Source organism: Cheilinus undulatus, linkage group 13 (assembly GCF_018320785.1).
Source record: "Cheilinus undulatus linkage group 13, ASM1832078v1, whole genome shotgun sequence".
Classification (NCBI taxonomy): Eukaryota; Metazoa; Chordata; class Actinopteri; order Labriformes; family Labridae; genus Cheilinus; species Cheilinus undulatus.
In genome coordinates, this window is record NC_054877.1 from 34,806,991 (window position 1) to 34,832,350 (window position 25,360).

General features: G+C 37.8%; 2 protein-coding genes across 6 annotated transcripts in view; both read left to right on the forward strand.

Moving 5' to 3' along the window:
* Positions 1-13,449, forward strand: part of LOC121520532 (discoidin domain-containing receptor 2-like) — a 31,433-nt gene extending 17,984 nt beyond the window's left edge. For 4 of the 5 annotated variants that reach the window (XM_041804027.1, XM_041804029.1, XM_041804028.1 and 1 more), the window contains 8 exons: positions 1,502-1,638; positions 4,249-4,459; positions 5,440-5,663; positions 5,804-5,931; positions 8,090-8,305; positions 8,888-9,116; positions 10,312-10,461; positions 12,620-13,449. In XM_041804027.1, the coding sequence (XP_041659961.1) occupies positions 1,502-1,638; positions 4,249-4,459; positions 5,440-5,663; positions 5,804-5,931; positions 8,090-8,305; positions 8,888-9,116; positions 10,312-10,461; positions 12,620-12,754 (1,430 nt within the window). In that variant the 3' untranslated portion in view covers positions 12,755-13,449. The remainder of the gene's footprint in view (positions 1-1,501; positions 1,639-4,248; positions 4,460-5,439; positions 5,664-5,803; positions 5,932-8,089; positions 8,306-8,887; positions 9,117-10,311; positions 10,462-12,619) is intronic. The other variant, XM_041804026.1, reaches the window with a different exon arrangement.
* Positions 13,450-14,573: 1,124 nt separating this feature from the next.
* Positions 14,574-21,166, forward strand: LOC121520534 (3-keto-steroid reductase/17-beta-hydroxysteroid dehydrogenase 7-like). Its single transcript, XM_041804030.1, has 9 exons — positions 14,574-14,734; positions 15,393-15,596; positions 15,722-15,814; positions 15,944-16,058; positions 16,712-16,906; positions 17,348-17,452; positions 18,231-18,287; positions 18,399-18,497; positions 20,944-21,166. The coding sequence occupies exons 1-9, from the start codon at positions 14,700-14,702 to the stop codon at positions 21,082-21,084; spliced, it is 1,044 nt and encodes a 347-aa protein (XP_041659964.1). The 5' UTR covers positions 14,574-14,699; the 3' UTR covers positions 21,085-21,166.
* The last annotated feature ends 4,194 nt before the right edge of the window (positions 21,167-25,360 follow it).

Consider the following 25,360-nt stretch of genomic DNA (forward strand, 5'->3'; position numbering starts at 1 on the left):
CATAAGTACTCAGACCCTTTGCAAAAACCCTTGATGTTTATACACCTTGACTGGAGTCCACATGTGGTAAATTGTTTTGATTGGACTTGATTTGAACACCCCCAATCTCTTTAGAAGGCCTCGCTGCTGATAATGCCTGGACAAACTGAGCAATCAGGGTGAAGGGCCTACGTCACCAAGAACCCGATGGTTGCTCTGAGCTCCAGAGATCCTGTGTGGAGATAGGACAAAGTTACAGAAGAACAAACATCACTGCAGCCCTCCGCCGGTCTGGGCTTAGGGCAGAGTGACTCGATGGAAGCTTCCCCTTAGTGCAAACCCAAGAAAGCCCACTTGGGGTTTTCAACAACCTCTATGTGAAAGCCACTTGGCCCACTTAGCCTGCTCAGTTTGGCCAGCTGACCAGATCAATTACTATGAAAAATACTGGAATTCCTCATTGAGTTACATAGGACATCTGTAGTCACACCCACAATGCATGCAAGGTATCATGGGGGCTAGGACTAAGGTAGATATTGCCTAAAAAGTGCATTTTTTCTCCAGCGCTGTTAAACACTAGATTGGAAAGTCACAGGCTTAAACCATCACCGTTACCACTGGAACAGTATCTGCATAGAGTGCAAATTTTAATCAAGCAGTGAGTGGAAAAATTCAAACGTTTGGACCTTTGCTTGGTTTTCTTGACATAATTCGGCTCTTGGGGGAAACTAATTGGTGAATCCTGCCCTGTCATTTGAAATAGAGAGTAAATTTTTCTCAAATTGTGGCTCCCTGAAAGTGATGAGATGTCATACAATAACCTAGCAGATAAGTTTGGCCTAAATTCAACTACAATTACTTATTTTCAAAAGATGATTGACACATCATGTTTCACAGTCAAGCTGAAATTAGTGACCCACAAACAACCATGGTGATTATTCCTTATAGTGTTGTTTAGAGCTGTTTAACTTCTAGCTAAAGGGCTATCAAACTAATATATACAAACCTACATGAGACAGTGGTGATGAGGGCAAAAGCTCAAAAACATGATAGTTGTTTTACTGAATGATCATTCTTTTAGAAGGCAGTTCATCACATGTGTTACTTATGTTTGTTTCAGCACAGAAATGCATGCTTTATTAAAAGTTTCTCCAGACTTCTCAGGCAGAGTGGAGTAAGGAGAGTCTAAGGATCGAGGATTGAAGATGCATTTCTAATACAATAAAGGTCTGACATTGTTAAGTAAGCGTATGAACGTCTGCCCCCTCGGTCTTTAATTTTACTATGTTAATAAATAAACCTGATTTAGTTTGTATTAGGTGTTCAGTGTAAAGGTGGTTCAACATTTTCCTGGTTGAACACTGCTCCCTGCTGTTAGCATTAGAAATAACAGACAAGCTCATGCCAGGCCTGTTACTGTGGCTCTAAAGGAACAAGAAGGAGATGCTTAAATAAGAACCTAAATTGTCATGGATTAAATTTAATCCACCTATACTCTCTAAATGCTCATCTCCCTGATCAGCAGATGATCCGACTCATAAAGTGGACGACAGCAACACAAGAATCCTGATTGGCTGCCTGGTGGCCATCATCGCCATCCTGCTGACGATCATTGTCATCATCCTGTGGAGGCAGGTGTGGCAGAAGATGCTGGAGAAGGTGAGAGGGAAGTGTTTCTGTCAGTTTGCCTGTGCCATGTTTTATATATGAGTATGTTCTGTCTGTCAGTATTGGGTGTAATGATACTGAATGATATTCTCCTGAAAAATCAGCAGTTTCTAGTTAGTTAATGGATGACAATGACAATATACCTCAGCTGGGTACAGGTTCAGACAAAAATACAACATACAAAGAAAGATGAGCTCTCAATAAAATAAGTGATCACCCAATAAAAACAATCAAATGGAAAAAAACAGATGAACTCGTACAACTGTAGATGCTCTGTACACAGCACTGTCGCTCCCTATAACTTGTATCAATTGCAGAATGTAATAAACTAGACAGGAAATAAATGTTATCATCACAGTATACTAGAGCAGAGGTTTTCAATGTGGGGGTTGACACCCTTTTTTATATAAAAATGTATGCATAAAATTTGTTAAATGGAAAATAAAATCATGGACATTTGGTGAGATTTATGCTAAAATCAAAGTAATGTTTAAAAGATCCTTAGCAAGCCTGCACATAGTTATTCTTGAATTTGCACAGCCCGAGAATAGCCATGTTCAGCTATGGTTTAACCACCTTCAGGTACAGTGGGGGTCCCCAGTCTCCGGCACCACCATGTTTAAGAACCCCTGCACTCCAGCAGTGGTTCTCAACTGGTCTAGCATCAGGACCAACCACTATCTCTAAATGAGCAATTGTGACCCAAAATCCTAAAAAAAAAAAAAAAAAAAAAAAGTAAACAACTTTGATGAATTTACTAAGAATATTGAAGTTTATTACATACATGAAACAAAACGAAACATGACTGAACAAAGAGACGGGGCAGGCATGCGATTGTAGAAATCCTAAAATGACATGCATGAATACATTGTATTTTGTTCTGTTCTCCATTATAAGGCATAAATGTTGGTTGTTTGCTTGATATTTTGAGTAATTAATGACTAAAAATAAGAAAACCATTTACCCCCCCAGAAAAAGAGTTTAATAAGTTAATATCTTGAAAAAAAAAACACCAAAATGTACCTGCTATCATGTAAAATCTCTGTAAAATAAAAAGAATAGATGTCTGTCTGCTCAGACCGTCTGTTTATCATAAACTTTATGCCACAGGTTTTTCCAGGCACACCTTCAGGACCCACTAATAACAACTCCACAGCTCACTTTTTGGTGCACCATTCCAGTTGGGTTGTACGCAGGCAATAAGAAAATTCAATGTCCACTCAGGATTCAATGTTTTTGCCATTTAAGATAAAGATAAGATAAAAAGAAGAAACAATTCAGCCTTCTTGTGTGCAGTAAACCCATTCATTTTCTGTAAGTTTCTATGTTTATTGCCATTTAATCAGACCGGGACAGCTCAGGTGCATTAGGAGAGTTGTTCATTGCTCTTCAAGTCACACACAAAAACTAGAGGAGCAATTACAACATTACGAGAGCCGCAAATTTGATCAAATTTTAATTTTAAAAAGCACATAAGAAATATAAACATAACAAAAAAATACACCTCTATATTATAAAAAGAGACACCATATTAAACTATAAAAAAATGTTTGTTTCTGTCCTGAGAATTTTGCACATCACATTAATGCACTAACAGTTCTTATTACAAATTAATACACACACAGAATATTATCAGAGAAATGGCCACAGTCTAAACAGAATTAATAAAGTATACTTTTCCTCGTACTTTTGTTCAGACATTTTTAAATCCTTGAGAAGTATGAATACAAGTTTGAGATTATACATGACAGAAAATGGGAGAATACGCTGTTAAGGTTTTATTCCAGCACCAGAGGACACATTTCATCAAAGAGGGGTTTACATTAATGACTTTTTGCTGTCATAAAAAAAGTTTTATGATTTGAAATAGACTCCTGAGCGAAGCAATCAGCAGCTTGTGTTATATTGGTATTAAAGAGACTCCTAGGGGGATGATATGGAGGAAAACAACTCCAAAATGAAACATTTGAATGCATTAAACTGCTCAAACTAGAGATTGGATATAAAACTCTGACTTTATGTGAGCTGCTAATGTTTAACAGATAACATTTTTATCATTTGATCGCCTGATTGTAGTTTTAGCTAGAAAGTTTTAAATGGATTCATGAAACCTGCTTGTGCTTGCCCTTGTGTAAAAACCTTGAAGGACAAACCTCCAGCCAAGAAAATAAAAAGCCTGACCTTCTCCCCTCTTCTATCAATACCACAAAGTCGTCAAACTCACCAAGTGAAATCGATGTATTTATTGTAAAAAAATGTCATTATGCTTAATGTAAGCCATGTTTATCAGGCTAGTCTACACATACATATTATTTCAAGACATAACGTAAAAAAATTAAGCTTGAACTGCTATTAAAAGGAAAAAGGCTTCCTAAGCAGCACAAAAAATAACAGGTTTCTTGGAATGAGATCAGTTTTAAGTGTAATGAGATATTTTCAACTGGGAAAAGAAAGAAAAGGAGAGACAATTGTAGAGATAATGCCATCCTTTCCTTTTTTTGACTAATCTGACATCTACTCTTGATTTTCCATAATCTATCCAGATTTTTTTACATAAACAACAAATAAAACGCTTAAGCTCTCACTTGATTTCTGTCTCAGGCATCTCGTCGAATGCTGGACGATGAGCTGACAGCTCGTCTTGCAATCCAGACTCAGGCCTTCTCCTCCCATCATTCCTCGCTGACCAGTGATGGTGGCTCTACCTCCAACTCAACCTATGAGAGGATCTTCCCCCTCTGCGCTGACTACCAGGAGCCTTCACGCCTCATTAGGAAACTTCCTGAGTTCGCTCAGTCCACAGAGCACCTTGGTAACTCTCAGGGCCTGATTTACTGGGGGATTATGTGGCTTTTGCACCTGCTAACCCTGTTTATATGAGTCAAAGAGATACTGTTTGATTCTCTTTGCTGCAGAGCAAATGGCTTCTCAGTTTTGATGCTGTTTAGGTGCTTATCTGGGTAAAAATTGGCCCTTTTCTGTGCAAATGCACTGTATTTCAGTTCAGTTTCAGTTTATTCACAAAATCAATAAAAATGCAAATACAATCAATCATGATCCATTTGTGAAATGGGACTCCCCAGAAGCATTGTTGAGCTTTAAGATAGGGGCCCAGCCACCATTTTCCAAATGGAGGGCTATTTAGAATTGAAAAGAGATTCATAGCCATGAGAGGTTTGGGAGTGTACATATTTCAGTAGCAGCTGTTGTCTCAAGCTCTTTTTGAAGACAGACTAAAATGTAAGGGAACGCCAGAGTACTCATGCTCCACACAGAAAGGCTCCAGCAAGATTCCATCTCTGCATCTTCACTTTGTTGTGCAGCTAACTACTTCCTCTCATCTCTGCCTGCCATGAGTCATGAGGCCCTGGCTGCAAGGCAGAAATGTAAACCAACAAACTAACTGGTTTTAACAGTTAAACTTGCATCACATCTTGTCTTCCCCTCCCAGCTCATTATTTTTGAGCAGACATATTATAATCTGCTAGCATTAAAGTGCAGGTTTGCAGAGTAGAGATGCAGACAGCTTCTCTCCACATCCAGATGCAACAAGAGCAAACTGCTCAGAGCTTCCAGCTTTTGGGTTTGTTTAAGTCTGAATAACATCAGCGTTTTATGTGCTGTGAAATAGTCACCAGACAGATGGCAGAAGCCACTGATGCACAGTTTTAGAGCTATTAACAGCTGCAGTCAGGTTTTTTGTGAATCAGATCTTTAATGTGCAACAGACACTGTGGATTTTTATATGGTACAGCTGCTGAATTGTTCCTATTTTGTGTATTTCCCCATCAGGCCCAAACTCCTCCAGTAAAGCTCTTGTGGCTGGCGTTGCAGACGGAGCCCCGCACTATGCAGAGGCAGACATCATCAGTCTGCAGGAGTCTTCAGACAGCAGTGCTAACTCCATCACTGCCTTCAGCATCAATCTGTTTTCAGGCACCGATTCTTCAATGAGAGAGTTCCCCAGGAACAAGCTCACCTTCAAGGAGAAGCTGGGAGAGGGACAGTTTGGAGAAGTAAATTCACTTTCCATGTGTCTAATGTTTGGATGTTCTAGCACATCTTTCTTTATGTATGTGGTGAAATTGTCAATTAGTGCTGTCAAAAAACAATCAAATTGTGTTAAGTGCATCACAGACTTCTTGCCTTCTAACAGGTACACTTGTGTGAGGCAGAGGGCATGCAGGACTTCCTGGATGAGGATTTGGCTGAGGAGGGAAGCACTGTGTCACCTCTACTGGTGGCTGTGAAAACACTGAGGGAGGATGCCAACAAAAATGCAAGGTGAGAACAGATGTGTATATAAATAATGTGCAGTGAAGATGATTCTTTACCTGGTTGTTTTTGTTCACTGTGCATTGTAGAGTGTCTGTGGTTCTGTGATCGTCTAGTGAAGGGGAGGGGGTTTGATACCTAGTTTAACCCCAAATTGGTCAGCTTGCTACACAAATGCCATGTGAAAGTGTGGAAGCAGGATTAGTTGATATTGACAGACATGTTACATAACAGCATCAGCAATCGGTGTGTGAAATCTTTGTAAGTCTGACCCACAGTGTAAAAATGTTTTTACAAACGTAATGTCTTTAAAAGTCATTGAGAGAGACTTCTATCTAGCACAAGGCACTTTCTCTGGCAGTTTTCATGAATGTTAATTGTGCTTTTCCACTTTAAATTGTTTGACCTATTGATTTATACTAAACTAAATGACTGGCCTGCTCTCCCTGCTTTCAAAGCCCTGTCATTCTTCAGGAGTTTTTACCTCAATAAATCTCCCTACAGGTGACTTGATTCAGTGTTTAGTGGAAACTTGCAGGGAACTTTTCAAAATAAAAGCATTCTGTACAAACAAAAGCAGTTTCTCCAAATAAATGCTAAATTGGTGTTTTACTTTCAAAAGCACAAACCAGTACCAGTGTGGAAACAGAAAGCTTCTCAAAACGTACAAGTTTAGAGGAAGACTTTATTAACAGACGCATTTTAGCTCATGGCCTTCATCAGGATCATCAAAGCCAACAAACTTCTCAAATTTGCCATTTTGCAAATGCTTTTTTGGCCTCAAGAAACACCAGGTAAGTTTCTTTTCATTGCATAAAGTGCTGAGAAAAACGTGTTGTTCCGTTGTGCTAAACTGTTATTTTGGGCATTTCAAAATAAGACATTGTAAACGAAACTGTTTTATTTTGAAATAGTATTTTTTTATGGCGCCTTATTGTTAAACACAGTTTTTTTCTGGCATCTTCTTTTGACATGCCATTTAAATGTGCATTTTATGTTCATTATTTTCAGCATCTTATTTTGAGACACTAGAAATACCGCTGTTTTTCACGTAGAATCACTTTTTTTTTCAGCAACTTCCCAGTGCTTTGGATATGAGAAAAGCTTTTGCAAAGTGGTCAATTCAAACAGATTTCAAACATATTCTACCACTATGGATGTACATATTTGCTAAAAAAAAGGTTAATATGGCTCTCTATTTATCATTTTCCTGTCTGCTTTGTCTGATAAACAGCATGATAGTTGCTGATCAAGTGTGAGGGACGCTCTTTTGTTACCCTCTTGTAGATTTCTATGTATCATGCTGATTTATTTTTGGCCGTTTATGCCTTTACTGACAGAGGAGGACAGTGGATGGAATCAGAAACAGGGATGAGAGAGTTGGAGAGAGGCATGTGGGAAAGTGCCACAGGCCAGATTCCAACCCAGGTCAATCGCGCATACGGGATGCACCTCAAACCACTAGGCCACCTGTGCCCCAATGCTGTTGTTTTATGTATAACTTTGCCTTTTATCTCTACCTCAACAATGTGAGAAATTTCAATATAACCTAATACAAAAATGTTTAGAGGTTTAAAACTTGTCTGCAGTCATTTAGATGACTGAATAGAATTACTTTGAGCCCTATCAAGCCCCCATTGCTGAAAAATGAAACCAGTGCAGAAATGGAAAAAACTTGTTGTTGGAGCACCGCAAGTAAAAACAAAAACCACCCATGTTAGAATGATGATTATTGGCATGTTTACAGCCTGCATGCTTGGTTTGTCTTAATGGGTGCACACTGCAAGGGGCAATGTGTTTTTAATACTCATTCTTTTTGATGCTAAGGATATGGCTTATGCACAGCTGATATTTTATAGCCAGTACATTGTAGCTGTTTTTCAGGAATAGAGACCCACCTCAGCTTCACCTCCTTGTCTCTTTCTATTCTGACTGAAAAATAGTTCACTTTGTTACTCAGGCTTTGTCCAAAATTCTACTACACACCATAAGGCAAGGCTCCCTCTGGTGTTCATCAGAAGTACATCTGTATACATAACATGTTGCCTTGGGTCTCACACAAGGCTTGGTACATTATCAAAAAAAAAAAAAAGTCAAATTCAGCTCCAACATTTATTTCACTTGCCAACAAAGTAATATAGTTTGACTTTTTTTCTCTGACTGGCAGGAATGACTTCCTGAAGGAGATACGGATCATGTCTCGCCTGAGGGACCCAAACATTGTTCGTCTGCTGGCGGTTTGCGTGGACACAGACCCTCTGTGTATGATCACTGAGTACATGGAGAACGGAGACCTGAACCAGTTCCTGTGCAGCCTAAGGCGTAAAGAGGCGGCTGAAGACAAAACAGATCAAGAGGACAAAGAGGGGAAGAGTATGGTCAGGTAGGCTTATATTTTCCTATTGAATATGAATTATTGGATAATACATAGAGTTAAAATTTTATAACTATGAATAATATTGCACTTGCATTATGTTGGTTATGTCTCTTTGTTATTAAATGACTTTGCAGGGATGTGGAGATTGAAAGAAAATTGCAGATCTTATGCTGTTATTTTCATATTCATAGGTTTTCTCCTTAATGCCTGCCCAGGGTGATATTGGTCACATTCTTGGTTTAATGAGTCATAATTGTGAACTGATAACACTCTGATATTGTGAACTGAATAAGACAAAAAGCAGGAACCATTAGAAGGTTTTTCTTTGGAGTAAATTACATAATTCCCCACAGGCATAGAGTTTCTGAGCACACTGACTTAAATATTTAAGAAATAATTTACTGACATTGTGAACACAAATTGAAGTAAGTAGCTCACTTGATTTAAAGGACAGAAAAACAAATAACCATTAATATGTTGCTGTTAGCTGCTCGGTTGTCTTATATCTGCCTTTTAAGGCTGTGTTTGTGATTTCTTATTTGTACATTGATAAAAACAAAATCAAATCAAATCAAAATTCTCTCGCAGTAAACTGATCGGCATGGCAGTGCAGATTGCATCCGGCATGAAGTACCTGTCCTCTCTCAACTTCGTCCACCGTGATCTTGCAACTCGAAACTGCCTGGTGGGTAAAAACTTCACCATCAAGATCGCTGACTTTGGGATGAGCAGGAATCTGTACAGAGGAGATTACTACAGGATCCAGGGCCGAGCAGTGCTGCCTATTCGCTGGATGTCCTGGGAGAGCATCCTGCTGGTGAGTGCTGTGAAATCAAACATTTGTCTTGTAAATGTTTGGGATTATTCAAAAATGCACAAGGAAATGGCACACTGGGTACAACCAAAAATTAACAGATGTATCCTGCAGTGTTGGCACAAGTCTGTTGGGACCAAATTAAGTCAGTTTTAACTTACTGATACACAAGCAATGCTTCAGCCTACAAAAGGTCTGTTTCTTCTGGGAGAGCTATGAAAGTCATTTAGGGCACATTCACACCAGTCTTAGTCTTACAAGCCTTCCTTAGCAAAAATTAAATGTAATAAACAGAATTGTTTCAGCATATAATCAGTTTTTTTTCTGCCCCAAGAAATAATGATCATTTGTAAAATAAATATCCAATAAATAAATAGCCATTAAACACATCCTTACAAAGCGTATTCTCTGGGAAAATAAAATGTTAAATTATCGAACCAGTCCATTCAGCTAAAAAAGGCTTAAATTCATTAAAACATGGCCAAATATGCATTTATTTTATGAAAGTAATGTCTGAATGTAATGATGGTTAAGACATCTGATCAGGATACCTCCAGGGCACCTCCTAGTGGAGGTCTCTGTGGAGGCCCGTCCAACTGGGAGGAGGCCCCAGGGAAGACCTAAAACTTATTAGAGGGATTATATCTCCCTCCTGGCCTGGGAATGCCTTCGAATCCCCTAGGAGGAGGCAGAAACATTGCTGAGGAGAGAAATGACTGGGTTGACTTTCTCAGCCTGCTGCTACCGTGGCAGTCATGGTGGCATAGATGGGTGGGTTAAAATATGAATATTGTTTTTTTTTTTTTTTTTTTTTTTTTTTTTTAATGAAAAGCATTATGGCAGCATCTGTACAGGAAAAAATGAGTGAATTCAGTGAGAGTTCATGAAGTTTTTCTGATTCAATTAAGCTCCTGACAGTTAAAAGTCAGTACATGTCAATTGCAATGGACTGTATTTTCCTATAGAAATAGACTTTATTGACCTTACTTTGGTTCCAAAGCCAACATTCTGCAAAGATATTGAAGTAACTCGTTAGTGTATTATTTCAGGAGTTCAGTCAAAGGTTACAGGTTAATAAAGGGGACAAAATGTCAGTAAAGCTGCTCTATAAATACCAGGTATAGACACACATCCCTGACTTTAATAAATTGAGATATTTCAGGTAGTTGTATTGTATTCATGTTTTCTGTCTTCTCAGGGTAAATTCACCATGGCGAGTGACGTGTGGGCGTTCGGTGTGACTCTGTGGGAGATCCTTACTCTGTGTAAGGAGCAGCCGTACTCTCAGCTCTCTGACGAACAGGTCATAGAAAACACCGGAGAGTTCTTCAGGGATCAGGGCAAACAGGTGAGCAGCACACAGATCATTGTGACCAGTCCAGTCTTATAAAATATATATATATTGTCCTTAAATCTTTATCTCAAAATGCAAAATCTGCTGAAATACAGATAATATGCCCAGGACTTTAAAATTAATCCCATCAAAAGGCACATTTTTTCAATTCCTTTACCCATTCTTTTTTTTGTTTTTAAGTCTTTATTTTTTAGGTTTTTATGCCTTTGTTTTTCATAGGACACTGGGTAGCATTTTAAACTGGAGAGAGAGAGTGGGGGATGACATGTAGGAAAGGAGCCACATGCTGTACATAGGGCACACAGACATACACTGCCTTTCAAAAGAATCCACCTCCTTGGATGTTCTACCCTATTAATGATTTTAAAAATGAGTTGTGGTCATTATTATTTGGCTTTTTGACACAAAAAAACTACAAAAAAAACTCTTTAATGTCCAAGTGAAAACAGATTTCTACCAAGTAATGTAAAATAAAAATATGTGAGGGAAAAAAAAGAGACTGCATAATTATTCACCCCCTTAATAAAGCCAATTGATGCTAGTAGTCTCATAATTAGTGAAATGGGGATCACCTGAGTGCAGTGAATAAGTCTCAAGTGATTGTAGTATAAAGACACCTGTTTCTGGAAGGTCCAGTCACTGGTTAATCAGTATTTCTAGCTGCCATTACACCATGAAGGCAAAAGAACACGAACGCAACTCAGAGAAAAAGTTATTGAAAAGTAAAAGTCAGAGAATGGATACAAAAATGTAAGGGCACTGAAAATGCCCCAGAGTTCAGTTAAATCCATCATCAACAAATAGAAGGCATATAGCACATGTGTAAATCTGCCTAGATCAGGCCGTTCTCACAAACTGAGTGACCGCGCAAGAAGGAGACTAGTGAGAGAGGCCGCCAAGACACCTTTGACTACTCTGAAGGAGTTACAAGCTTCAGCAGCTGAGATTGGAGAGACTCTGCATAAAACAACTGTCGCCCGAGTTCTTCACCAGTCAAAGCTTTTGGGAGAGTGGCGGAGAGAAAGCCACTGTTGAAGAAAACTCATGTTAAATCTAGACTAGAATTGACTAAAAGGCATGGGGGAGACACTACTGTCAAATGGAAGAAAGTTCTTTGGTCTGATGAGGCCAGAATGTTGCTTTTTAGCCATCAGACAGAAGCAATGTTTGGTGGACACTAGACACTGCTCATCACAACAAACACACCATCCCCACTGTGAAGCACGGTGGTGGCAGCATCATGCTGTGGGGATGCTTCTTGGCAGACAGCCCTGGAGGGCTTGTAAAGGTAGAGTGTAAAATGAAAGCGGGAAAATTAAGGAAATCCTGGATCATAATCTTATTCAGTCTGCAAGAGAGCTACGGCTTGGAAGAAGATTTATTTTCCAGCAAGACAATGACCGAAGCACACAGCATAAGCTACAGAGAAATAGTTTAAAGACAACAAGGTGAATGTTCTGGAGTGGCTGAGTCAAAGTTTGTGGCTGGACATGAAAAGGGCTGTTCACACCTGATCCCCATGCATCCTGACAGAGCTTGAGCAGTTTTGCAAAGAAGAATGGAGTAAAATTGCAGGGTCCAGATGTGCAAGCCTGATTGAGACCTATCCACACAGACTCAGTGCTGTGATTGCAGCCAAAGGTGCATCCACTAAATACTCGTTTGAAGGGGGTGAATATTTATGCAGTCACTTATTTTACATTACTTATTTTTGTTTAATTTACATTACTTTGTAGGAATCTGTTGTCACTTTTACATGAAAGAATTTATCGTTTTATATTACTTTTGTTGAAAAAGCCAAATCTATTGACTGTAATTGATTTATAAAATCAATAAGAGAGTAAACATCTAAGGGGGTGTATACTTTTAATAGGCATTGTAACTGCAAGGCTACTGTAAAGAAATATCTGTACATTTTCAGGTATGGGAAATTAAAACTAAGAGCAGCAGGATATTCCCTATCCAACTGATGTACATATGGAAAATGACAATAATTATATTTGTCTATTTATTGCTTCTTTATTTTGTTTAAAGTCTTAAAAACTGGGGTTTAAAGTGAGGTCTGTTCTTTTCCACTATTTGTTAGTACAGAAGTAGAATAACTTGGTGTATGTTTTCCCTTTCCAATTCTTTGTTTATATTTTGCTCATAGGTTTACTTGCCCAAGCCTCCCTGCTGTCCTGACAAAGTATACAACGACCTGATGCTGAGCTGCTGGAGGAGGAATGCCAAGCAGAGGCCGAGCTTTCTGGAGATCCACGCTCAGCTGACAGAGAGTCTGGTCTAGCAGACAAGACAGATTGTCTCTCTCTGCCATGCACTGTCACATTTTGTCTCTTTAGTCTGGATATATTTGGAGCCAGAAACAACCAATGAAATGTTAGCAATTTCTTGCCATATTGGTGCTGTAAATAAAAAGACGTGAGAAAAGGTATACACTTGAACAGAGCTTTAAACTGTAGATATCATACAAACTAGCACTATTCACATCTGTATTTATTAAAATCGCCCTATTTCCTGTCTTATACCTATTTATACTGTACTTCATTATTAGTCTAGGTTTCAGACACAATTTTGAAGATAATTTGTCATTTACAAGTATAACATATTTTTTTCTAGTGCACATCTTTTAGTGAATGTTGACAGTTGTGTAATTTTAATGAATTTTAATATATTTTCTCCTAAACTCTTATAACAATGAATGACAAGGTAATGTTTGTTGCTTGAAGAGACTGTTGTTTCACTCTGCAGCAGAGTACTGAAGTATTTATGTTAACATGTAAATGTCCTTATGCAGATATAAATGAATTGTACATTGTTGACTTCTGAATAGATGACAAAACCAAAGACCCTTGTAAATAATGAAATATTAGGAGTAACTGCATTTTACAAAAAAATCTAAATCTTGACTGAATTGTGTTAGTTGTAGATGAAAATAAACATTTTGTATACAGTATAGTAAGCATTTTAACATGTTATGTCCAGTTGCAAAAATAAAAGGACTTCACACTGTTATACTGGCCTGCAAGTTGCATTTTTAATTATCAACAACCCCATCCCACACCTCACCAAAAAAAAAAGAAGAAACACTGTACAATAAGAAAATTCTCTACATATTGAAAAAATATATATTTCTAGTCTTCACGTTGTAGAAATATTTTTTTTTAAATTAGGAAAAAACAGATCTGACTACTTTATGAACTTATTGGTGGTTTTATGGGGAACCCTTATCATTTAATTTGTCATTGTTATACATTATTATGTGACTTCGTATTTAAAAATACACATCTTAATCTGGCATAATTTTAACACTGCCAGAAAACACTTTAAACTCCAGAAGTTGGAAAGCCTTTCAAAGTAATGAAAGTCGTTCTGATGATAAACCACAAGGATGTGTGAAGGCCAAGCGTGAACAAAATTTCTTCTGAAAGTTGTACATTTTATGGAAATTTTGTTTTCTAAAATCTAAACAAATTCCCAAACAAATAAAAGAAATTACATTTGAAAATTTTCTGACATTTTATGGGCATTTTTGGAAAAAAAATACCAAAAACATCAATACAAATTTCTCAAATTAAAGATCCCTAAATTTCCATTAAAATTCTTATATTATTTTTTCGAGACCCCCCCCCCCCCCAAACACACACACACACGCACACACACACACACACACACACTCAAAAAAAGATCAAATTTCTCAAAAATACAAATATCTTTCCAAAATTTCAATGGAAATATCTGAAAATTGAATTTCGTTAAAAGTACTTCAATGTTTTCTGAGCCAAAATATCCCCCAAAAAAATCCTTTTAAAATTTTCATGAAAAATTTAAAAACTTCCAGACAAACTCTCTACATTCCACGGACTTTCTACACAATAATCTCAACTATTCTAACAGCAGAAATTATTACGATGTTGTAGAAAAACCAACATGTAATGTCCTCTTACATATTCCACACTTTTCTTTTTCTCAAAAACACAGGAGAGATTTCAGGATCGACTTTTTTAGTCGTTGCGATCTTTCTCCTCTTACCCTCGTCGCTCTCCGTAGTTGAAGCTGATTGGTCAGCTGTTTGCTGACATCCAATCACACCACGTATCTTCAGGAGCACATAGGCTGGTGTTTCTCAGCGGAATGGGACGATGGGTTGAACATTCACGTTTACCACAGCTGGTTCCAGACCCTGTACTGGTCAAGTTTTCACTCGCAGCCGCTGCTAGCTCCAGTGAGGTATGGAGAAAGTTGTCATCGTTACCGGCGCTAACAGGTGAGTCCAACAAAAATGCTTTTAACGCTGGAGTAGACGTCACGTTGTTATGGTGACAGCACCTCTCGCGAGATATTGATTTACTTGCGTTTTCTTTTCCCTACTGAGGGAAAATGCTTCTGATAGACATAATCCTACTGCAATTCTTTTACGTTTACCAGTTAACATGGTTTCTGTTTGAGGGTTTTGCATTAGAAAAATAGCCTACATTACATTTTTTTACACATATTGTTTCCTATACTAAGCTAAGTAGGCAAAGTGTTGAAAAATATGGAAATTAGGTTCAAATAAGTACGTTAATTTAACTTATGTGCGTCAACAGCAACTTTATGTTTGGTACTACAAATAATGGTGTGTTAAAAAGAAATACACAAAACCAATACTGCAGACAATAAACTAACCAAAACAGAAAATAAGTCCTGTTAATATTGTTATCTTTCTGTCCAGTTTACATGTCTGCACTTTTACTTGATGTTTTGAGGATTAAAAATTAAGACAGTAGAGCTCAAGACCAAAAGTAAAGTTTACCTGTTTGTGTCTTTTTCTCCCTTGCCAAGACAGGCCATTATTCATTGCTGATTTTCTCATTTGATCTTTGCTGCTCAGAAATGTGTGCTTACATTCTTTTGTTTGTCTACATCTCTTTCTCTTCATGCAGTGGTATTGGCCTTGCTCTGTGTGAGAGGCTGCTGACTGAGGACAGCACGCTCCTGCTGTGTCTGGCCTGCAGAAACATGCAGCGAGCCGAGGCTGCCCGCTCCGCCCTCCTGACCTCTCACCCTGATGCCCATGTGGAGCTGCTACACCTGGATGTGGGCTCAGTGCAGTCAGTGCTCACTGCTGCGCAGGAGGTCAAGGCTAGGTATTGATTACAGGATAAAAAGGCATCATGACACTGTTTAAGCTCCCTTTGCTCCTTTCCTAAACTACAAATAAATGTTGACTACAGGAGGATTATGTTAGATGCATGTTTTTGTTTTTCCTCAGGTACAGCAAAATTGACTTCCTGTATCTTAATGCAGGAATTATGCCCAACCCACAGGTGGACATCAGAGCTTTCTTCAAAGGTCTTTTCTCCAGGTAAAAATGCAAACCTTTTTCCAGTTTCCTCCAGGTCTTCTTGTAATGGCCAAAAGTTAGATTCTCTCACACTGATGTAACTCATCCGTTTTTCCTGCTGTGATGTAACATTGTCCTTTCTCTCTGCAGAAATGTTGTCAACATGTTTGCTACAGCAGAGGGCCTCTTGACTCAACAGGACCAGATCAATTCAGATGGTCTGCAGGAAGTTTTTGCCACCAACCTCTTTGGGCATTTTCTCCTGGTACATGAAAGACAACCATACATTTACGATAAGAACAGAACGTTTTATTTTGAAGATGAAATATTTGGAAAACATCCCCTCTGTATCATATGCTAGCAAACAGTGCATATACGCCTTTGCTTATGGTGTATAACCTGCATCTTGATAGAGCTGTTAGTGACAGATAAGAGGTATAAAACCTTATTTGTCATGTCATACTGTGAACTAAACAAAAATAATGCCTTGAGGAAATTTATGGTTTACATGGATATTTGATTTGGCACAAAAGTTGTGTATGGCTGCATGGTGTAGCAACACTATTACCCCACAGCTCAAAGGCTTGGATGGCATGAATGTAAAAGGAAGACATTAAGGTGAAAGTTCCTAGATTACTATAGTATTTATTTGTATTTATTTGAGGCAATATATATGTATAGTGCATTCAGAAGGCTCTATAGAAGGCCTTGCAGCTGACAGTGCATATCAGAGCAAAAACCAAGTCATGAGGTCAAAGAAACTTCCCACAAAGCTTAGAGGCAGGATTGTTGCAAGGCACAGATCTGGGGAAGGCTAAAAAATATCCTCAGGATATGGTAATGCACGTATCAGGCAGATAACTGTTCATAGGTACAGGTTAATAACTGTACATTGATGTCCTTGTCTCTGTGGTGTAGATCAGGGAGTTGGAGTCTCTCCTGTGTCAGGCGGCTCACTCATCTGAAGTCGTGTGGACCTCCTCGAGTAATGCTAGCCGTTCCGCCTTCAGTCTGGAGGACATGCAGCACAAAAACGGGACAGAGCCATACAGTTCCTCAAAGTACGCATCAGACATGCTCAGTGTGGCACTCAACAGACACAAAAACAGCCAGGTACAACAATCACACAATTTGTGTGTTATTGGTACAATAGTATTAGTAACTATCAGGGTTGAGTCTATTCAAAAATATTCATTGTCTTTAATAAAAATTATATAATATACTTATTCCTCTAGAACAGAGATTCATTCAAAACACTGGCTTCATGATTTTATCTTTGTAAACATGCTTCTGATTTTTAACATTGTAATCAGTCATGGGAGATTAATGAGACAAGGAAACTAGATTTGCATGGTTTGTGTTTTTGATTTGAACTCATGTGTTTTAAAGATCATTATCAGCTCAGCTTTCAGTTAAACAATCATGAATTTACTTCATAAACTAAATCCATTTAATCTACTGTACCAATATCAGTGATATGGTTTCTGTACTTACTAGTGGAGCATTAATATATCATTTTCTCTCCTGTGTTTAACTTCTTTCTCTCTGTATCAGGGGCTGTTTTCCTCTGTTATCTGTCCAGGACTGGTGATGACCAATCTGACCTATGGCATCCTCCCCTCCTTCTTCTGGACTCTCATTATGCCCATCATGTGGCTGGTAATAGAGTTTTTTATTTTGATCTACAGTGCATCCAAAAAATATTCAGACCCCCTTTACTTTATTCAACTTTATTATGTTGCAGTCATTCATTTTTCTCTCATTGATCTAAACTCAGTACCCCATCATCACAAAGTGAAACAGCATTTTGGAATTTTTGCAAATCAATTAAAAAGAAGAAACGCTGAAATATCACAAAGACATAAGTATTTAGACCCTTTACTCAGTACTTAGTTGAAGCACCTTTGGAAGCAATTAAGCCTCAAGTCTTTTTTTTAATATGAGGCAACAAGCTTTGCACACCTGGATTGGGAGATTTTCTGCCATTCTTCTTTGAAAATCTTCTCAAACTCAGTCAGGTTAGATCGGGACCTTCAGTGGACAGCCATTTTTAAGTCTCTCTAGAGATGTTTGATAGGGTCAGTCAGAGCTTGGCCACTTTAGGACATTCACAGAAAAGCTGGGTGTAAGCTGTGTGATTTTTCCTGCGATTCAGCCATGAATTTTGAGTCGCATGACTCACACTGAAGTCAGGCCGTTGTGCCAAACTTCTTGCGCCCCCATCTCTTTGTCCAACAGTCAGAATGTTTACATGCCCCCTTAATGATAACACTCTACTGTTACAGCGATATTAGACCATTTAGTGAGACTTCTTTCCTTGTCACTGTATACAAACACTGACTTCAATTGATTTATTGATTTGAGCATGTTCAGGAATTTTTAGAGGTGTATGAAGGGTTCTATAATGTTGGTGATTTATTCTGATTCCTCCAAACAGATCCGGATCTTCACGAACACATTTACACTCACACCATACAATGGAGCAGAGGCACTGGTATGTCATCAGCCTGTTGTATAGTTGTACATGTGAAAATTCTTCAAATAGTCATGTCTCTGAAATGAAATCATTTCTTAAATTAAGTAGTGTTCTGTTTCTTTTCCACAGCACTGGTTGTTTCTTCAAAATCCAGAGTCTTTGGATCCTAGATCAAAGTATCACAGTTTAACTTCAGGACTTGGAAAAAGCTACACTCAGCCCCGAAAGGTAAATTATAATGTTCTCAATCTTAGTGTTTGTTTGTTTGTTTAGACCAAGGGTATACAGTTCTACATAATTCAATTAAAAAGTCAGTTCAAAGATTCAAGAAGGGTTAACTCAGCTAGCAGTTATTTTTAAGAGAAGATATGGCCACTGTTGAAAAGATTTTTTTTAAACTGGTTCAAAAGTGAAAATTTTAAAACAAGAAATCACATAGTCACGCACATATTAAGGATATATTTTGAGTCCTGTCTTGAATATGTCGCTGATAAAATGATAGTTACATCACACAGTGTATCACAGTAACCAACCATAAAAGATGTAATTGGCCACCTTCTGCCACAAACAGCTCTTTTGACCATTGCATAGATATTCAGACCCTGTAGAGCTATGAAAAAGCATTTCCCCCCTTCCCGATTTCTAATATTTTTCCATATTTATCACACTTCAATATTAGTCAAAGACAACCTGAGTAAATACAAAGTGCAGTTTCTAAATTATTATTTTATTTATTAAGGGGAAAAGCCATCCAAACCTAAAAGTAGTTGTCCCTCGTTGTTAAGTCATGAATTAACTGATTAACCCTATCTTTTGAAAGCTGAGTTCAGTTTCACTAGCCACACCCTGGCCTGATGGCTGTCAGACTTTTTGAATCACGAAACACTCAAATAGAACCTGTCTGAAAAAGTAAAGTAGACTATAAAGATTTTAAAAAGCAACACATTATGCCGCCCGCTAAAGAAATTTAAGAACAGATGAGAAACAAAGTCACTGATTGGCATCTTTTAGTCTGGAAAGGGTTTCCAATTCATTTCTAAGGCTTTGGGACTCCAACAATATGCAATGAGAGCCATTATCCACAAATGGAGAAAACTTGGAACAGTGGTGAACCTTCCCAAGGGTTGCTGGCCTACCAATATTACCCCAAGAGCGCATTGACAGCTCATCCAGGAGCTTACAAAAAACCCAGAATGACATTTAAAGCCCTGCAGGCCTCACTTGACTCAGTTAAAGTCAGTGTTTAAGGTGATGATTGAACATGAATCAACAGTAAGAAAGAGACTTGGAAAAAATGGCATTCAAGGGCAAAATCACTGCTGACCAAAAAAATTACACAAAGGCTCGTCCCACATTTGCCAAAACACATTTCTGTGATCCCAAGACTTCTGGAAAAAACATTCCATGGATGGATGAGACAAAAGTTGACCTTTTTGGAAGGTGTGCATCCCATTACATCTGGAGTAAAACTAATACAGCGTTTCATAAAAGCGTCATGCCAACAATCACACATGGTATGATGGTGTGGGGCTGCTTTGCTGACTTGCCGTAACTGGAACCATGATTTCTGCTCTCTACCAGAAAATCCCAAAGGAGCATGTCCAGCCATCCATTTGTGACCTCATCCTCAAGTACACTTGGGTTATGCTGCAAGGCAATGATCTAAAACACAACAGCAAGTCCACCTCAGAATGGCTTGAAAACATGATGAAGATTTTGGAGTGGCCCAGTCAAAGTCTGGACTTGACTATGATTGAGATGCTGTAGCATGACCTTAAACAGGCGGTTCATGGTCAAAAACCCTCCAATGTGACTGAATTAACACAATTTAGCAAAGAAGAGTTGGCCACAAACGCTTGCGTTCAGTTGTTGCCGCCTAGGGTGGCACAACTAGTTACTATGTTCAGGAGAGGATTACTTTTTCACATAGGACGAGGTAAAGGAAATCATCATTTAAAAACTGCATTTTGTATTTACTCTGATTGTCTTTGCCTTATTTTCAAATTAGTTTGATGATCTGAAACATTTAAGTGTGACAAATAAGGAAAAGATAAGAAATAAGGGGGCAAATACTTTTTCTCTGAGCTGCACGGTCACATCAACACTCTTCTTTGTCTTCATGTTATACAAACTATTCTCCGTGCAATGTGTTTGAGCCTTACTTTTGAATCACCCAGCCTTTAAAGCCTTATATTAGTGAATTGTTGATTCAAAATAAATATTCTTTTAAAACACATTTGTGAAGACAGGCTTTCCGCCTTCCTTCCTTCCTGATCTAGTTAACAAAATTAAAAGAGAAAGATTAGCTTTGTGACAAATAGTTGATGTAACTGCATATTTTGGACCTGTTTTAACCAGATTTTAATTTTAAAATCTCCTCTATTTTCTTACCTCACCTTAGTTTTTTGCAGAAAAGAAGAGAAGTTTATGCATCTTTTATGAGTTAATTCTACTGTTAAAAAAAAGTCCAAAACACACCCTAGAGGGGGAATTAATACAAGTCACACAGAGACAAAAGCTGCTTTCTTAATCTGTCCTCACCGCAAGTCTTGGCAGAAATGAAATTATCTGTGAATAGAGAGACTGAAACTTGTTGAATTTAATGTTTTACAAGACCAAGGAAAGAAAACTTTAAATGTAATCTGATGCATTATCATTTTTGTCTTTTTTTCAGATGGATATAGATGAAGACATGTCTGAGGCCTTCTATGTAAAACTTTTGGAGCTTGAGATAGACATCAGAAGAAAACTCAGAGAGAGAAATGCAGACAAAGATGCTCACAAACAGACTGTCAGTGGAAAAGAACAGAAATGAAGCTTTTCTAAGTGGATTTGTTTTTAAAGGATCATGTGTGCAATGTGTGATGAAAAGCAATAAAAGAAGTCTTATTATTTTTCATTCTTGACAGTTACACTGCCAGCATCTTGGGGTTTTCTGTCTTTTTCTGATATTCAACTTTTTTGCTGCATTTTTGCATCTACATTGTTGCAGGCGTTTATTTCTCAGTACCCAGCAGAATCTGTTCTGCTCTTCTCTTGTTGTAATGTTGATACCTCTGCTTGGCCTGCTGTCTTCACCTGATCTCTGTATCATCTTTCTTCTACAACACAAGTCTTACCTTACAAACTTTAATTAGTTGTCTGTTTATGGTCTGCTTACCTTAAGCCTTTAACCGACTGCCACCAGCTGAACCATATGTGGCTTCTTTTACTGAAGATAATACATTATCAGTCCTGCACACTCAGCCGAAATCAAAGGCTTGTTTCAGTTAGTTAAGTCCTCTCAAACTTTCAATAGCCCATTTCAAACACAAGGTAACATAATGTGCTTTAATTTAATCAATCTTTCTTTGTAAAGCAACAGTTAATTATGTTAGGAGATGCTCCAGTTGTCAAAATGAGGGCCGATACCGATGGTTGAAATAGTAATATATGTATATGGGGGCATTTTATGTCTTAATTCATAGAGGAAGAGAGTGGAAAGAGTTAATGGAAAAGGGATGAGAGAGTGGAGGAGAGACGTGGGAAAGGAGCCACAAGCCAGACTTGAACCTGTGCCACCCACATTTAAATCAATATTTTTTATATGGTGCCTAAACGGTGCCTGAGTCACTACTTTGAGAGTAAAAAAGTATGTTAAAAGTCAGCAGGAGACTAAAAGTTGTCAAATGATTCACAGAAATACCTTGTATAAGATACCAGTCTAATATGGGATAAGAAATGAAATCCGGTGTAGCTTAACACATAAATCACACAAATTCCATAACTATTTTCTTGCCTTTCATTTGGGATGGCGGGTATCAAAATGAAGTATTGATATCTGTGTTTTAATTCAGTCTAGTAAGTGTAAGATGTGTTGGTACCAGATTTCAATACTCATCCCCATTGCTAATATTTCTCAATAGGGCTGATGTCAGCCAATATTGATATCAAACCAATGCACCGGTGGATCCCTATAAATGTCATCTACAAAAGAGCAGGTCTAGGCTGTGCTCTTTGTTATCTTTTCTCAACCAGGAGAGGCTTATTACAAGTTTAATAATAATTTAATTTTAATTTGAATATGTGAAATGTCTTAGGCTGATAAACTTCATCATGGCGTCTTTATGAACTTGAAGGGGAAGTGAGACTGACAGCAGGATTGGAAACTCCCCTGTTGAGACACTGGTGGTGATGGGAGCTGTAGGGTTAGCTGAAGAATGGATTTCTGAGGAGCTTGACCCAGATGTGGTGATGAGATGACGGGATGCACAAGGAACTGGACCTGGACACTGAGGACTTGTAATGGAGGTGACTGGGGTAGAGGAGGGTCGGTCGCACGGAAACAATGGACTGACTGTGGAGAGAACAGATTTTAAAATATGACAGCAGCAGGATGATTGGATCAAGAGAGGTCTTGGCAGAATGGGATTGGCTCAGAATTGACCAAAGCAGGTAAAAGGAGACACATGAATTAGTGATTATTAATGAATGAAGAATGAAAAGAAATAGAAAAAGTTATTTATTTTTATCACCAGATAAGAAATTGCTTGTCAATCTACAGCTGCTATAATGTAAATGCTTTGTGTAATAAGACAGAATTTATGACTGTACCCAATATTAAACACCTGCAGCTGTCCCTCAGACACAAATTTAAACTATTTTTTTAAATGTTTTGTTGTTGTTGTTGTTGTTGTTTTTTAAATGTCTTTCCGCATTTAATTCTACTGTACCTCCATGGACAAATGTCTGTGCATTAATCGAACCGTCTCTTACAGAGACCCTCATAGGGTAGCTCTTTGACTTTTGCCTCTTTGAATTTAATAATTCCTGTGATCTCCAGTCTGAAAACTTACAAAACATCTATACACAAAATTAGACAAGAAAGGACCAGAGCACTGTTTAGTGTAGTTATATTTATTAATTTATTTATATGTCTGTCTAACAGGGACAATGCTGATGCCAGAGTTAGCCAAAAGGGTAGCTTCCCTCTGTAGTCCCTGGCCAGATGATAAATTTGGCTTTCAAGGGGGAGTTAAATGGCATATATTTGAACCTTCCAAAAAGGTTTTAGTGTTTGCTGTGAGTCCAGGACAAACAGGCCTCAGGTTACCTGAAGAGGAGTCTGCGTTTACCTCTCTACAGTGACATCTTCCTCTTAGTGCTGCAGAGCTGATTGTGTGAGGGCAGACTTGTCAGATATGTTACCACCAGCTGTTGCTCAGCGTGACCTCGCTGGCCCTAAACACACCATTTGCTGCTTTTTATAAACCGGCAAATCCCACTTAATCTCATGATGCGCGTGTCTGTAACAGCAGCATGGAGTCACAGCTGCACATTCAGAGTTTTTAATAGAAACTAATATCTGGTCTCCATGCAGAGTTCACTCAGACACTGTAAACAGACACACATGCTGGTGTTTGTTAGTACATGTGTGCCAGCTAAGGGGGGGAAACCATGAATATTTATGTGAGGATATGAATTAACATATTCTCACATTAATTTGTAAACTGAAGAACAACTTTTGAGGCAGGAATTTCAACTGTGCTTCATTGATACATCTTTATCAATTATTGTAAGATACACAATATGTGTAAATATAGCCTAACTTGATACCTATTAATTAATTAATTTGTCTTTTTATTTTTTTACACTTTTTTATTTTAGCCTTTTTAGAGTTTCTAATCATTACATTCTGTTATGTTAGACTTACAATTCTAAATACAGTTTTTTAAATGTATCGCTTGTTTAAGTTTTCATAATTTTATTGTCCATTTAAACAACTTTGTAAAACGTGGCCTTTTATAAAAATGTGATTTTTTTTAGTCTATTTACTTATTTTCTCTTTTAACATTGAGATTTTTTTTCAAATTATGTACAGTGCTTAACAAATTTATTAGACCACCACCCAAAGTAAGGTTTATGCCACAGCTGCCCTAAATTAACAGCATTGATAATTACCAAAATCATTTTTTATGTTTCTGCAATGGTTAATACACCAATATGTAGAAGCTCTTTAACCCAAATGATATTTTTAATGCTAAAATATAATTATTGTTATCTATGAATTTTCAAATTTATTGATTTACAAAAAAACAGTAAAGCACATTTCTTGATTTCTTAATTAATATGTCAAATTACAGTTATTTACTTGCATTCCTAAACAGAAAAATTAGTTTTATTGGTTGAATGTTATGCTTGATTCACTTCTGACTTCTCAGAGAAGCCCAGTGAGCTGGCTCAAATTTGGGTTTAAAAGGGTGAATTCAGTTTGAAATTCCTCATTCCCGTTCAAAATGGTAAAACATGGAGAGCTCACTGAAAATGAAAAAGTCCGCATTAAAGCACTTCATGATGCTGGATGGTCTCTGAGACAAATATGACAGGTGGTCTAATACATTTGTTAAGCACTGTATATCTTTTCACTGAGATCTTTTTTTGCATCTTCAACAGGAACAGTCTAGGCTAGAGACATTGTCTTTTACAGTTGTATGCCAATTTTGTGAACCAAGAACCTTTTTAGGGATCCTCTTCATACTTTGCACAAATGTCCACTCTGACTCATGGTCAATGTGATTAGATTCTGGATGCCATGAGTAAAAGGTAAACATAATTTAGCCATATGTCCATCCTTTGCTTATGAACAGGTTATCTTACAAACACAGAAGGATTTGCCAAAATGTCTACTCTGACTCAAGGATGAACTGATTCAATTTCTGAGGTCAAAGTTATTTGGCCTTGTGTTCATCCCTCACACGTTACGTAACTTCAAGGGATTTTCTTCATATTTTGCACAAATTTCCACTCTGCCTCAAGAATAAATTGACTGAATTTGGGAGGTCAAGGTCATTTGGCCTCCCTTGCTTGTGAAAAGAATATCTCAAGAATGTTGTAAAGGATTTGCACAAATGTCCACTTTGACTCAAGATCATTTGGCCTCATGTTCATCCCTTGGCTGTAAGATTTCTATGAATCCCCACCCTTCTTCTTTACCCACTCTTGTACTTTTACTGTCTGACAATTTCATATTTATTGTTTTTTGTGTCTGCCACTTAAATGAGTTTGCTTGTGTCGTTGTCCATTTGAATTGACTTTAAACATGACTTTAAGTT

Excerpts from the sequence above, each read along its gene's own strand:
- LOC121520534 (XM_041804030.1), top strand. The coding sequence starts at position 14,700 with ATGGAGAAAGTTGTCATCGTTACCGGCGCTAACAG. Across the intron at positions 16,907-17,347 it reads ACAGACACAAAAACAGCCAG|GGGCTGTTTTCCTCTGTTAT; the intron begins GTACAACAATCA and ends TCTCTGTATCAG. Across the intron at positions 18,498-20,943 it reads GCTACACTCAGCCCCGAAAG|ATGGATATAGATGAAGACAT; the intron begins GTAAATTATAAT and ends TCTTTTTTTCAG.